The following is a 16,423-nucleotide window of genomic DNA, read 5'->3' as shown; positions in this document are numbered from 1 at the left end:
TTTTTGGTACATTTTGTTATCCATTGTTTTTGACACAAACTATTTATGTCAATTAAATTATTTGACAGCTACTTTTTTAAAATGTTACTATGGATTTGACCATTTTCTATAGATATATCTCCAAATCTAAAAAAAAAATCTATCTTTTCTTGATTATGATTTCATGAAAACGGGATATTGTAGTCATTGTTGCCAAGATAATTCATGAGCTCTGTTGTGGCTCTTTAATATGTTCTATGTACTTTCTAATTAATTGATGAAAGAAAATTATGGATTTATTGCCCTGGGTATTTACTGGGTACCTGGCAGTATAGAACCTGGTGTTCACCATCTTAAGTGCTATTGAGATTCTAACATAGTAAATGAGGTTGAAAAAAAGACTGAAGTCCATTGAGTTTGACCTATACAAATATAATATATTTACAAAAAAGCTCCAGTTGTGCTTAAATTAATCCCATTAAAAATGGTGACTCATTTAACACAAGCAAATATATATATATTTTTATATATATATATATATATATATATATATATATATATATATATATATATATATATATATATATATTCTGTTTCTAGACAGAAATGTATCAAAACCATTTTTAAATATATCTAAGGTATTGTCATTCACTATCTCCTTGATGTGCGGTGACATCAGAGGCTGGTGAGGCACTGGCTAGGATACGCCTTCATTCTTTAGATATCCTTTGTTGAAGAAATAGCAGTGCACAAGGGTGAGCCAATCACATGAGGTATCTATGTGCAGCCACCAATCGGCAGCTACTGAGCATATTTAGTTATGATTTTCAACAAAGGATATCAAAAGAATTAAGAAAATTAGATATTAGATGTAAATTGGAAAGTTATTTAAAATTACATGCTCTTTCTAAATCATGAAAGAAAACATATGGGTTTCATGTCCCTTTAAATGGTGTCTTGGAAAACTGGTCAACTTAGTAAACATCTGATTTTAGTCTAAAGGTTTGTAACAGAGACTCTTGACAGATAACCAAATGCTTGCTCTGATTATGAGATCTATAAATCCAGGCCCATTAAAATATGTTTAAAACATACTTTTTACTTTAATACTGCAAATTATGCTTATAGATTCCTTCATTATTCAGTAAATATAAAAATGTCTTTAAATAAGGCCACACCCTCAGATGGCACCACCAATTCATTAATTAAATAAATAAAAGGTAGACAGAAACACAGAAAAGCACTCGGGGGAGAGTGAGAGAGAGATGGGGAGAGAAAGTGAAAGAGAGACACAGAGGGGAGAGAGAGAGAGAGAGAGAGAGAAAAGCGAGAGAGGGGAGTGAGAGAGAGAGACAGGGTAGTGAAAGAGAGACAGAGGGGAGTGGGAGTGAGTGAGAGAGACAGAGGGGAGAGAGAGGGGGGAGTGAGAGAGAGACAGAGAAGAGAGAGAGAGGGAAAAGCGAGAGAGAGAAGTGAGAGGGAGTGAGAGAGACACAGAGGGGAGTGAGACAGAAGGGAGAGAGGCACATAAGTGGGGAGAGAGGGAACACTGAAATGAGGGAGGCACCACTGAATGTTTAAGTAATATTCTAAGTGACTATCAAATGCTAATAGTCTACAATCTATTTTAAATATCGGAAACAGAACAGCACATATGAATGGGAGCATTAATAAATTATTATTTCTTTCATGTAATTGGCAAGAGTCCATGAGCTAGTGACGTATGGGATATACAATCCTACCAGGAGGGGCAAAGTTTCCCAAACCTCAAAATACCTATAAATACACCCCTTACCACACCCACAATTTAGTTTTACAAACTTTGCCTCCTATGGAGGTGGTGAAGTAAGTTTGTGCTAAGATTTCTACGTTGACATGCGCTTCTCAGCATTTTGAAGCCCGATTCCTCTCAGAGTACAGCGAATGTCAGAGGGACGTGGAGAGTATTACCTCATATACCATTACCTCTACTGATAACTGTTTCAGTACTGTTTTGGCTGTCTGCTATATGTGGATGGGTGTCTTTGGGTAAGTATGTTTTTATTACTTAAGACACCTCAGCTATGGTTTGGCACTGTATGCATTTATATAAAGTTCTAAATATATGTATTGTACTTATATTTGCCATGAGTCAGGTTCATGTATTTCCTTTTGTAGATTGTCAGTTTCATATTTGGGAAAGTTAATTTTGAGAAATATTTTTCTTACCTGGGGTTTAGTCTTTTTTTCAATTGACTACTTGTTTAAATTGCGGACTGTCTTAGGCTCGCGGGTGCGCTAAATGCTACACTTTATTGCGTCATTCTTGGCGCAAAAATTTTTTTTGCGCGAAAGGCACGTCTGTTGACACAAGTTTGTCATTATCGGCGCCATGTTTAACGCAGGGGTTCACACAGGGTTGCGTCGTTAGTGGCGCGAGTGTGTCATTTCCAGACATGGTTGGTGGTAAAAAAAAAATTCAGTTACGTTGTGCGCCATACTTGGCGTCAAAACTTTTTTCATTATTTATTACCCCATTGCTTTTGCCTCTTGCCTTTTGCTATGTCAGAGGGCTATGCTATTTGCATTTTTCCCATTCCTGAAACTGACATATAAGGAAATTGATAATTTTGCTTTATATGTTATTTTTTCTTTTACATTTTGCAAGATGTCTCAATCTGATCCTGCCTCAGAAGTATCTGCTGGAACTTTGCTGCCTGACATCGGTTCTACCAAAGCTAAGTGCATTTGTTGTAAAATTGTGGAGATTATATCTCCAAATGTCATTTGTAATAGTTGTCATGATAAACTTTTACATGCAGATAGTGTCCATCTGTAATAGTACATTGCCGGTTGCAGTTCCCTCAACTTTTAATGCACATGATATACCTATGAATTTTAAAGAATTTGTTACTGATTCTATTCAGAAGGCTTTGTCTGCATTTCCACCTTCTAATAAGCGTAAGAGGTCTTTTCAAACTTCTCATAAAGTTGATTAAATGACCGACAGCATAATGAATTATCCACCTCTGATGAGGATCTATCTGATTCAGAAGATCCTTCCTCAGACATTGACACTGACAAATCTACTTATTTATTTAAAATAGAGTATATGCATTCTTTGTTAAAAGAAGTGTTAATTACTTTGGATATTGAGGAAGCTAGTCCTCTTGATATTAAAACCAGTAAATGTTTAAATGCTGTTTTTAAACCTACTGTGATTACTCCAGAGGTTTTTCATATTTCTGATGCTATTTCTGACATGATTTCTAAGGAATGGAATAAGCCAGGTACTCCTTTTAATCCTTCTGCAAGATTTAAAAAATTGTATCCTTTACCAGCAATTGCAATAGAGTTTTGGGAAAAGATCCCCAAAGTTGATGGGGCTATTTCGACTCTTGCTAAACGAACCACTATTCCTTTGGAAGATAGTACTTCCTTTAAAGATCCTTTAGATAGGAATATTGAATCTTATCTAAGGAAAGCCTATTTATATTCAGGTCATCTTCTTAGGCCTGCAATTACTTTGGCTAATGTTGCAGCTGCTTCAACTTTTTGGTTGGAGAATTTAGCACAACAAGAATTGGATTCTGACAAATCTAGCATTGTTCGCTTACTGCAACATGCTAATCATTTTATTTCTGATGCCATTTTTTATATTATCAAAACTGATGTTAGATCCATGTCTTTAGCTATTTTAGCTAGAAGAGCTTTGTGGCTTAAATCTTGGAATGCTGATATGACATCTAAGTCTAGATTGCTATCTCTTTCTTTCCAAGGTAATAATTTATTTGGTTCTCAGTTGGTTTCTATTATTTCAACTGTTACTGGGGGGGAAAGGAGTTTTTTTGCCTCAGGATAAAAAACCTACGGGTAAATCTAAGGCTTCTAATCGTTTTCGTTCCTTTCGTCAAAATAAGGAACAAAAACCTAATCCTTCCCCCAAGGAAACTGTTTCCAATTGGAAGCCTTCCTCAAATTGGAATAAATCCAAGCCTTTTAAGAAACCAAAGTCAGCCCCTAAGTCCGCATGAAGGTGCGGCCCTCATTCCAGTTCAGCTGGTGGGGGGCAGGTTAAGGTTTTTCAAGGATGTTTGGGCAAATTCTGTCCAAAATAAATGGATTCAGAGCATTGTCTCTCAGGGGTACCGAATAGGATTCAGAGTAAGACCTCCTGTGAGAAGATTTATTCTCTCACGCATTCCCAGTGAATCCAGTAAAAGCTCAGGCTTTCCTGAAGTGTGTTTCAGATCTGGAGGTTTCAAGGGTTATCATGCCGGTTCCCTTTCAGGGACAAGGCCTGGGGTTTTATTCAAATCTATTCATTGTCCCAAAGAAGGAAAATTCATTCAGACCAGTTCTGGATCTGAAAATTTTGAATCGTTATGTAAGAGTACCAACTTTCAAGATGGTGACTATAAGGACTATTCTGCCTTTTGTTCAGCAAGGAATTATATGTCTACAATAGACTTGCAGGATGCTTAACTTCATATTCCGATTCATCCAGAACATTATCAGTTCCTGAGATTCTCTTTTCTAGACTAGCATTACCAATTTGTTGCTCTTCCATTTGGCCTAGCAACAGCTCCAAGAATCTTTACAAAGGTTCTGGGTGCCCTACTCTCTGTAATCAGAGAACAGGGTATTGCGGTGTTTCCTTATTTGGACGATATCTTGGTACTAGCTCAGTCTTTACGTTCTGCAGCATCTCACACAAGTCAACTTGTGGTGTTTCTTCGAAAACATGGTTGGAGGATCAATTTACCAAAAAGTTTTTTGATTCCTCAGGCAAAGGTCACCTTTTTAGGTTTCCAGATAGATTCAATGTCCATGACTCTGTCTCTAACAGACAAGAGACGTTTGAAATTGGTTGCAGCATGTCGGCACCTTCAGTCTCAGTCATTCCCTTCAGTGGCTATGTGCATGGAAGTTTTAGGCCTCATGACTGCAGCATCGGACGCGATTCCTTTTGCTAATTTTCACATGAGACCTCTCCAGCTTTGCATGCTGAATCAATGGTGCAGGGATTATACAAAGATATCACAATTAATATCCTTAAATCCCAATGTTCGACACTCTCTGATGTGGTGGTTAAATTACCAGTGTTTAGTTCAAGGGGCCTCTTTTGTTCGGCCAACCTGGACTGTGATCACAACAGATGCGAGTCTTTCAGGTTGGGGAGCTGTCTGGGGATCTCTGACAGCACAAGGAGTTTGGAAATCTCAAGAGGTGAGATTACCAATCAATATTTTAGAACTCTGTGCAATTCTCAGAGCTCTTCAGTTTTGGCCTTTGTTGAAGAGAGAACCGTTGATTTGTTTTCAGACAGACAATATCACAATGGTGGCATATGTCAATCATCAGGGTGGGACTCACAGTCCCCTAGCTATGAAAGAAGTATTGGTTTGGGCGGAATCCAGCTCTTGTCTAATTTCTGCGGTCCATATCCCAGGTGTAGACAATTGGGAGGCGGATTATCTCAGCCGTCAGACTTTACATCCAGCGGAGTGGTCTCTCCATCCGGATGTGTTTCCTCAGAATGTTCAGATGTGTGGTCTTCCAGAAATAGATCTGATGGCTTCTCATCTAAACAAGAAACTTCCCAGATACCTGTCCAGGTCCAGGGATTCTCAGGCGGAAGCAGTGGATGCGCTGACACTTCCTTGGTGTTATCAACCTGCTTACATCTTCCCGCCTCTAGTTCTTCTTCCAAGAGTGATCTCCAAGATCATCATGGAACAATCGTTTGTGTTGCTGGTGGCTCCAGCATGGCACCACAGGTTTTGGTATGCGGATCTTGTTCGGATGTCCAGTTGCCAACCTTGGCCACTTCCGTTAAGGCCGGACCTACCGTCTCAAGGTCCATTTTTCCATCAGGATCTCAAATCATTAAATTTGAAGGTATGGAAATTGAACGCTTAGTATTAAGTCATAGAGGTTTCTCGGACTCAGTAATTAACCTTTTAAGGACACAGCTTTCTGTTTGCTCAATTGTTTTATGACGGAAAAATGCCGTCATATGTCCTTAAGAGGTTAATACTATGTTACAAGCTCGTAAATCTGTCTCTAGGAAGATTTATTATCGAGTTTGGAAGATTTACTTTTCATGGTGTTCTTCTCATAAATTCTCTTGGCATTCTTTTAGAATTCCTAGAATTTTACAGTTTCTCCAGGATGGTTTGGATAGGGGTTTGTCTGCAAGTTCCTTGAAGGGACTAATCTCTGCTCTTTCTGTTTTATTTCACAGAAAGATTGCTAAACTTCCTGATATTCACTGTTTTGTACAGGCTTTAGTTCGAATTAAGCCCGTCATTAAATCAAATTTTTTTTTTTTTTTTTTTTTATTGAGGGAATAACATAAACAAAACAAGAATCAGTTTGCTCAGACAAACATATGGCACATAATATATAAAAAGACAGGTTTCGTGGACATAAACAGATGCTTATGAACATATTTAGGAATAGATCCCTTATCATAACATTCATAGAAGACTTGCAGATTGGGATATACATAAAATGACAGAGCAAACCTCAAATCACCCCCTTTTCCCCCAATGGTAGCCGAGGCCACTTTTGGACCTCATTAAAGGAAATGTACTACTCAGAGGGCTTTTCATTAGTACAGGCCCAATCAAGGCCTACACTTTATATCCTCCTTTCTATAGCCGCTGGGACCATGGTTAGGTCCAAAAAACTAACAATAAAATTGAAGGAGATGAAAAAAAAATTAAGAATAACAATTTATATGCAAGTACCTTACACTACTTCAGGGAAATAAACTACAGGGACTGATTCATATTTAAACTTAAACCTTAATAGGTACAAGCGTGTGACTATTCGCATTAAAACAGCTGTCAGGAGGTCACTGAGTGTGAATCTAAAAGTTGTAGGTTCAAAAATGCTTATAATCTAGTAAGAAATATAAAATCTCTAGACCTTTTGCATCACGCCAGTAGTTCTATCGCATACATTAGATACATAAGTGATCTATCCCTTATACTAAAAAGAAAGTGATAAAGAGTCGATAGGTATTGAACACAGAGTAACAATCAGTAAATTCCTGAAGAACCAGTTTTGCAATCATATCGGGAAACACTCGGACAAGGCTCCACGGACAGGGCAGAGACTATACAACTCTGCCAAATGGGAATGTGGAGGATAAGATGTTTATCCCTTACCACATACTTGGGAGAGGGAGGGAAAAAGATGGAGAGGGGGGGTAAGGAGTGGGAGAGAGGAGGGGGTAAAAGGGAAGGGAGAGGGAAGAAAAAAGGGGGGAAGAGATAGAGGTGGGGGAGAGGGAGAAAAAAAAAGGGGGGGGGGAAAGGGAGAGAGGGGGTAGGTGGGGGGAGGGGGAGAGAAGGAGAGGGGGAAAGAGAGAGAGAGGGGGGAAGAGGAAGAGGAAGAGGGGGGGAGAGGGAGAGAGGGGGGGTGAGGGGGAGGGAGGGAAGAGGGAAAGAGGGGGGGCGGATCCAGGGCTGATAATTTGCAAAGGATCCATAATAGAGGCTCTAAGTGTACTGGGATCAGTGGTTATCTACAAGTAATTCGGAACTATCCAACAATTAATACAAACAGCTGTAAGACATCAAACATTACACAGTTAAATATTTAGGACAGTGAGGATGAGTATAATACTGTCATGGAAAAACATCACACATTAACAATATACATTATGGTTCTCCCAGAGAACTATTTGCATGTCTCATAAGTCCAATATCGTTATCTCTAAAGGACATTTCTAGGGGCTGTAGTGTGGCTCTGTAAGGTCTATTAATTGGAGAATGATCACATATATGTTACACATTGAAAAAGAAATGAAATACCTAAAACCATGCCCCACATTATTAGCAGCTTAACACTTAAAATTAGACAGTGCTATCTTATAACAACCAGATAATTAGGTCCATCACTGTATGCTTTGTTGCTAGAAACACATGAAGTTATTGGTAATTCTTGCAGACAGCTATGGTGCAGTAGGATTGCATGACTATGTACATATGTCTACTTATTTAGGGCTGAAGAAAAAAGTAAAGTGTCACATAGTAATAAGGGGAATTAACTATCTCTGAATATGGAACTGTAGCTACAGCGCAAATAATATCCATCTAAGGGCAATATAAAGTGGGACAAATAAAAAGTTATACGCTTTAAGTCCTCTCAGGGATCTTCACATTTGTCCCACATGTCCTAAGCCTTCAGAGGATCCTTTAGGTAAAGTCTCAGGCCCAGGGCCGTCATTTATATTCCCTAATGTCCAGGACAGAATGTAAGCAGAGTCTGTACACATCTGCAAAAACAGGGCATATAAGTTTACCCGCATACCAGTCTGTTCTGCTGTGCCCACTCGCCGATTTCGGGAAACCTCACTGCCACCTCTGTGTAAGTCCAGTGGGTCAAAACCGACCTCTCTGCATAGGCTCCCTAGGACTTCCAACCTGTGCACTCTTCCCCGGACCAGGAAACCCAGAGAAGCTGACATTTCAGCCGTTAGCCCCAAAACCTCAGAGTCTGCAGCGTCATGCCCCAAAGCAACGGAGCTGCACATTCGGGAGCCGGCCGCTCTCCCCTGCACAGCCACGCAGCATCCATCAAGAGGGCAGTTGTGAAGTTCCAGGTAAGCACCAGCCCTCTGGGTATTCCCATTAGGGCAACTTTCGTGGGCCTCTGTAATTTCTTGTGTGGCGTTAATAGCCACTACCGCCCCAGCAGCTTCCATCCAAGGCAGGTCGAGTCCTCCAGGAGTTTCCTGGTTGCCGACATCGGTAGTTCCGATGAGTGTGCTGACATCCCACAGCTGCGGGCCTCCTTTCGTAGTGCTTAGAGCCGTCATTTCCACCCTTCTGGTTTTACAAGGCTGCGTCATAGGGGCCTCCAGTAGCTCCATGAGCCGGTCAAATCTGCGTTGGATCTGCCGCTCAGACTCAGCAAATAGAGCCTGAATTTTAAAGTAAAAATCCTCCTCCATGTTGTGGGTAATGAGCTTAACGTCCCTATATCAGTCTAATGTAATTGTGTATGTAGAAATATTAATTTTTAACTTATTTATGCATAATTAGGGCAAGAGCTCTGGTCTCACACGTCTGCCCTGCAAGCTAGCTGGCTCCGCCCCCCCTCATTAAATCAATTTCTCCTCCTTGGAGTCTTAATTTGGTTTTGAAGGCGTTACAGGTTCCTCCTTTTGAGCCTATGCATTCTTTGGATATTAAACTACTTTCTTGGAAAGTGTTGTTCCTTTTGGCTATCTCTTGTGCTAGAAGAGTTTCTGAGCCATCTGCTCTTTCTTGTGAATCTCCTTTTCTGAACTTCATTTGAATTTTTACCTAAGGTTGTGAATTCTAACAACATTAGTAGAGAAATTGTTGTCCCTTCCTTGTGTCCTAATCCTAAGAATCCTTTGGAAAGATCTTTACATTCTTTGGATGTGGTAAGAGCTTTTAAATATTATTTTGAAGCTACTAAAGATTTCAGGAAGACTTCTAGTCTATTTGTTATATTTTCTGGTCCTAGGAAAGGTCAGAAGACCTCTGCTATTTCCTTGGCCTCTTGGTTAAAGCTTTTGATTCATCAAGCTTATTTGGAGTCGGGTCAAGCCCCGCCTCAGAGAATTACAGCTCATTCTACTAGATCAGTCTCCACTTCGTGGGCTTTTAAGAATGAAGCTTCAGTTGATCAGATTTGCAAAGCAGTGACTTGGTCCTCTTTGCATACATTTACTAAATTCTACCGTTTTGATGTATTTGCTTCTTCTGAAGCAGTCTTTGGTAGAAAAGTTCTTCAGGCAGCTGTTTCAGTTTGATTCTTCTGCTGCTGTTTTAAGTTTTTCTTTTCTTCATGAGAATAACTTATATTTGGGTTGTGGATTATTTTTTCAGCATTTGGCTGTTGTTTATTTTTTATCCCTCCCTCTCTAGTGATTATTGCGTGGAGTTCCACATCTTGGGTATTTGATATCCCATACGTCACTAGCTCATGGACTCTTGCCAATTACATGAAAGAAAACATAATTTATGTAAGAACTTAACTGATAAATTCATTTCTTTCATATTGGCAAGAGTCCATGAGGCCCACCCTTTTTATGATGGTTATGATTTTTTTTTGTATAAAGCACAATTATTTCCAAATTCCTTTGCTGATGCTTTTTTACTCCTTTCTTTATCACCCCACTACTTGGCTATTCGTTAAACTGAATTGTGGGTGTGGTGAGGGGTGTATTTATAGGCATTTTGAGGTTTGGGAAACTTTGCCCCTCCTGGTAGGATTGTATATAACCATACGTCACTAGCTCATGGACTCTTGCCAATATGAAAGAAATGAATTTATCAGGTAAGTTCTTACGTAAATTATGTTTTTTTTTGTCTACATCAGGGTTGTCCAACATACACCTAAGGAATCACTGGTTTAAATGAAATACTATAGCTATAGGAGCCATTTGCTATAACTCATTCTAAACTGCTTGGTTTAATTTTATATTACCATGCTGTTGGTCTAGCTTACTCTGGTCAAATAACAACTCATCCATACAAACAGCATAATAGTAAGATAATGTTGTGAGAAAACACAGTTGCAGAGCTACAGAGAGTTCATAAGTTCAGAAAGAGAGTGAGACTATAAACTAGTGTGCAGTACAGAGGCAAGCTGCTAAGGTAGTGGGTGTAAAGTTTGAGTTAACAAAATACAAAAACGATCCTTAAACTGCTGTGAAAGAGTAAAAAAAAAAAAAAAACATTCATTAAAGGGACAGCCTATGCCAAAATAAACTTTCATGATTCAGAGCATGTCATTTTAAACAATTTTCCAATTTACTTTTATCACCAATTTTGCTTTGTTCTCTTGGTATTCTTAGTTGAAAACTTAACCTAGGAGGTTCATATGCTAATTTCTTAGACCTTGAAGACCACCTCTTTTCAGAATGCATTTTAACAGTTTTTCACCACTAGAGGGTGTTAGTTCACGTGTTTCATATAGATAACACTGTGCTCGTGCACGTGAAGTTATCTGGGAGCAGGAACTGATTGGCTAAACTGCAAGTCTGTCAAAAGAACTGAAATAAAGGGGCAGTTTGCAGAGGCTTAGATACAAGATAATCACAGAGGTTAAAAGTATATTAATATAACTGTGTTGGTTATGCAAAACTGGGGAATGGGTAATAAAGGGATTATCTATCTTTTAAAACAATAAAAAGTCTGGTGTAGACTGTCTCTTTAAATGATCATTTTCACTAACAGAATCCCTTTCAGCAAAATCTAAGGTTGCAGCACTTCAATAAAATGTGTCTAAAACACTACTCACTGCATCTCTTCCTGATCTGTAAGGAAGTGACAGCGGCACATTCCACTGCACTTGGAGGGGAAGTACAGAACTCTCTTTTTCACTCAAGCAAAGCTGGCAGCTGCACAGGGCAGCAACAAAATACATTAAAGTTGGGGGGGGGGGGTTCCGTTTTTGTTTTGTTTTATATGATTTAACATCCAGCCCCAACCCTAAGTTCCCCTGACTGATGCCTCTCACTGGATTGGCTCCCCCAGGTCAGCCCCAAAGAGGCCTGCCTCAAATAAGCACTTATGGGCCATGCTATGATCTTAACCACTTTCATCCAGTAGGTGGTGCAGCATGTTGTGTAATGGAGGGCAGCAGACCTGCTTGTGTTTCTTCATTGCACAACATGTAGCTGTGAGGAAAAAAAATGGTGGGGGGGGGGGAATTGCAATATATTTTTTAAAAAAATTTTTTAAAAGCCAATAAAAAAAAATATATATATTTTTGCCCATATGACAGGTGAAGCCCTGCCTCACATGCCTTTAGTGACTGCACGTCTCTGCTCCTTTGGTAATGAGTTCTACAATTGTATTGCTTTTACAGTGATGAAACGTTTCAGCTGCAGGAGATTAAATCTCCTGTCCTCCAGCCTTAAATTTTGTCTTCTTGTCACAAACAATATACATAAGTTGTCTTTCGGCAACCTATCCTTTTTTACAAATATAAGCAATACAATGTTCTTGTTTTTGAGGCACGAAGACCACTTTTTTTACTCTGGACTAATCTTGTATTGAAGCAATTTACGTCCTTTGAAGCACTTTTACTATGTAAATAAATGCCAGGTTTAATGATGCATTAGAAGAAGAGATATGCTTGAGAATAATATAGTGATGTATTTTTTAAAATCGTGTAGTTTAAATATTGAAGCAATAAGTGTCAGGTTTTAGTTTCTAAAAAGTACTTCACTTTCTATAAAGTGATGGGGGCAGCCAAGCTGGAACCTAGTCTTCCCCTTATCGCTCTCTCTTTTGCAGGAGGGTATTATGGACAGATATTAAACATACAATAATTGCAAGCGATATAGCAGGATTGCCTTTAAGACATTGCTTTCACACTTCAGTGCTTGGACACTTTGTTTATATTTGTTCCTAATTGTCCTCAACAAAAGTGAGATAATGGGAAATCTAGGTTCCAGCATGATGGTGCCCATTACTTTATAGAAACTTAGTGGAATTGGAAGTCCACAATTTTCAAAATTAAATTGTAGGAAAAGGGGGGGGGAAATAAATAATAAATGTATATTACATTCTTTGTTACTGCACATTTTATATTAAAATCTCCCTAATGTCCCATAAAATGTATTTGTTTTCTTCTTTTCTTTTTTTTTTCTTTTTTTAAAGGTGTGGTAAATGTCTGTATTCTAATAGGATTTTCATTCTAACATCTTACAGGATCATGTCCGTGCTGCAATGACATGCATTCGATTCTTCTCTCATAAAGCAAAGAGCTATCGTGACTTGGGTGATAACCAGAACTGGTTGATAAAATCCAAGGATCATCTCAGAATTTGCTTACAAGAAATATCTCGTAGTAGCAGCAGAAGGAAATCGTTTGACACCTTTAGAAAAAAAATGTCTGCTGCTGATATTTCCAGGTATGTGGATATTAATAAATGTACTTAGACAGCAATAAAATATTGCCATTCTTATTGACCCCGCAGAATGTCACATTGAACTAAACTTGTTGCCAAGTAATTAACCATTGAGATCTGCTCTGTACCCTGCGTTTGAGCTTAAGCAATGGGGAGCTTATAGGCCGCCTTATCTTTACATGTCTTTTGCAGATAACTAGTCTCAGCCATTCTGTGCACTGCTCTGGTTGTTATGGTCTGCAGGCAAAATGGCAAAGTTCCTCTGCTCTCTTGCCATTTATATGGGGCATGCATTGTCACTGGTGAAAACTGCCATCATCACTTACACAAAATGAAAAGTTCCCTGAAACAATTTTGTTGTTTCTAGAATTTAATAAAGAAACATTGGCAGATGGTACCCAGGGCTTGTTATCAAAAAAAGCTGGCACAAGGAGGACAGTGGTCCAACAAAAACCCCACTAGACCCCCCAGGGAATATAACAAAGAGAATGACATATGAAGGAGCACCATAACCCCCATGAAATCTAAGATATGGAGGTTATGAAGTGACAGTGTGTCCCCAATGACCCTTTTTAAGATACTTAAGATTTTTTTTAAAGTGGAACCTTATTATATAATGGGGTGTTATTTAGTTAGTATGCATCTCATCTGGATATGCCAGGGAGTAGAACACAGCTTACAACACTTGTGGAAATCTTAGTGCCCAGAAAACAAGCTAAACAAAGAGCCATGTAGTGTAAAACTGCACAGCAGTTCCACAAACCACGTTGTGTGAGAATAGTATCACTCACAAACATAAAAGCATCCCTGTGTACTATTGCAGGCAGGCTACATTGTCTCATTGGTTCTGCTCACTGTCATACATGACACAGCGATAGGAGTGATTTTCCATTTGTGAGTGATGTTACTCTCACTTTACTGTTTGTGGAATTGGCATTCAGTTTCACAATATGTGGCGCCTTCTTTTGCTTCTTATTTTTTCAGTTTGATTGATGACATTGTACCAGTGCTGCCTTCATCAAATTTGTATTTATTGTTAGTGTTTGATTTTGGACCTTTTTTAAAAAAAATGTATTTTGTCTTTCACATCTGGTTGAAAGTAGTGTGCTCGCTACCTTGGCCTTCAGTTCGGAGGATTCAGTAAAACCTTTATACAAGCCTCCTTAGCTCTGTAGATTATCATTTATGTATAACGTTCCACAATATTCTGCAGTGCTGAATTCATTATCATAAGAGTATACAGCACAATACAAATAGACTTGACAATGTGATTGGCATAGGAGGAAGAGAGCCCTGCTCTGTAGAGATTACAATCTAGCTTTCAGATTTTGATTATTTATCGTTTATTGAACTTGTGTGAACATTATGAAATTTGAAATATAGATTTTTAAAATATTTTTAAATCATAGCAAAATAGATGACTGCATTTTGTTATGTACACTGAATTGAATACTCTGAAGTGGGCTCTTTGTTTAGAAATATCATATTTTCTGAGGCCTTTTTTTCTTTTCTGGCTCTAGAATTGATAGCTTCTTTATGCACTGTTAAGAATTTTGGGATATTATATTCAAGGATGTGTGCTGTTTATTAGCAGTCTTTTAAGTCTCCTAGTTCATGATGTGATGAGAACCTTTTGATTACATTATAGCGCTATAATGCTTTATCCATTTTTACACTTGATTAAGTTAATATATTTACATAAATATAAAGCATTCTATAATAGGTTAAACATAACAAAAAATGTTTGTCATAAATATTATTTGACATTGCAAATATGATCATTAAGAACCAAATAACCCCCCCATGTCTGAAATAACTAGAGCTGCAACTAACAATTATTATTATTAATTTTCAGAATCGATTAATCGGCCAATTATTTTTTTGATTAATCGGATTAAAAAAAAAACAATAACTTTTTCCTGTATTTAAAATAAAATCCACATACTGAGTGCTACAAATATAAAACTTCAGACTAAAATTTTACATTAACACAACTCTTTGTCCAATTTTTAAGCAGCAGAACACATTTTTACACATTTTATAAGCCAAACAAAACCACAAACTGTTGAAAAGAGGTAAATCTAGAAAGAGGTAGACTATCACTGTTTAAAACATTCTGTAATACATTTTCAGAAACTTTGCATTAAAATGCAAAAATGTCAACATGTCCACATGCTCCTGGCTGAGGCTGGCTCTTTTTGCAAACTATTTTGCCTGCAGCAGAGAAGAGGTACTCAGATGTTGTTGAGGTGCCTGAGATGCATAAGTAGGGTTCTGCCAATTTCTCCAAGGTGGGATATTTATCATTGTTGGCTCTCCACCAATGCAAAGTATTTTCCTCCTTGGAAAGGGGCCTCTCAATAAAGTAATCCTGGACTTCATTCTAAAATAAAAAATATCTTAAATATCTACACTGTATGCAATGGTAAATAACCAGCTACAAGGTTAGGGAAAGAATATCTAGTCCGCTCTTAAAATATCAAATATATACTTACAGATATTGAATCTGGTACTTATTACAATTTATTAATTTTTTTTTATTTTTTTTTAAACAATAAAAAAAAAAAATTTTAAGGACTATATATCAATAACCGAACAAAGCCTTACACATTTATCTATACAGTACATATAATCAGCAATAGCATGCAATCAACTAATTATTGGGCAAACAGATAATAGTGCACATCAATCCAAATAACTCCCATCAAACTAGGACTAGGTGTAAATCACAAACTCGGCACTATACAATGCAAAGTATAGTCCTAAGTCACCTGATTTGAATATAATAAAACAATCCATATTATGACTCCTGTTATTTCTGGGTTGCACATTAGCTGCAAAAGTCCTGAAAAAGTGAAAAGTAGACGTCCTTTAGGCTAAGGACATAACCATAAAAGGCAATACCATGTGCAGGAGTTCATCTCAGTAAAGCAGCTGGTGCCGTGTAGAGACCAACTAATCGATAACGAGATTCGTTGACAACTATTTTCATAATCGATTATTATCAATTATATCAATTAGTTGTTGCAGCTCTAGAAATAACGCTAGTAATTAATTGTAGCCGCACTTGAAATAACGTATTGCTAACAGGCACTTTTGTTTTGACACAGGCATATAAACACGGTTGAGCTACAGCTAGAGGTTACGCGGTTCCTACAACGATGTGAGGCATCTGGCACCACACAGATCTCTGATGAACCTCCTCCAACACTCTTTGGACACAGTTCAAAAATGATAGATGTAGCCTGTAGGGTACGTGGCTTCTACCTCAGTTTGTACAGTTTAACATGTTTATTTTATTGTATTTGTTTATAAGCAGGCATTTCTTTCCTAAGATATGATGAGTCCATGGCGTCCTCAATTACTGTTGGGAATATCACTCTTGGCCAGCAGGGGGAGGCAAAGAGCACCACAGTCAAACTGTTAAGTATCGCTCCCTTTCCCACAAACCCCAGTCATTCTCTTTGCCTCTGTCAATGGAGGAGGTGACGTTTTTGGTGTCTGAATTTCTTCGCTACAAGCAAGATTTTATTATTTTGAAAGCTATAGTAGGTT

At 38.2% G+C, this 16,423-nt stretch overlaps 1 protein-coding gene across 1 annotated transcript in view; it reads left to right on the top strand.

Moving 5' to 3' along the window:
* Positions 1 to 16,423, top strand: part of ZFYVE26 (zinc finger FYVE-type containing 26) — a gene marked incomplete at its 3' end in the record, with an annotated part of 634,764 nt that overhangs the window by 600,557 nt on the left and 17,784 nt on the right. The window contains 2 exon segments of the mRNA XM_053697844.1: positions 12,669 to 12,871; positions 15,979 to 16,120. Coding sequence (XP_053553819.1) covers positions 12,669 to 12,871; positions 15,979 to 16,120 — 345 coding nt within the window.

The sequence above is a fragment of the Bombina bombina genome, chromosome 1 (genome assembly GCF_027579735.1).
Source record: "Bombina bombina isolate aBomBom1 chromosome 1, aBomBom1.pri, whole genome shotgun sequence".
In the NCBI taxonomy this organism is placed as follows: domain Eukaryota; kingdom Metazoa; phylum Chordata; class Amphibia; order Anura; family Bombinatoridae; genus Bombina; species Bombina bombina.
Note: the sequence above shows the minus strand (reverse complement) of the source record. Positions and strands in the feature narration are given on the sequence as shown.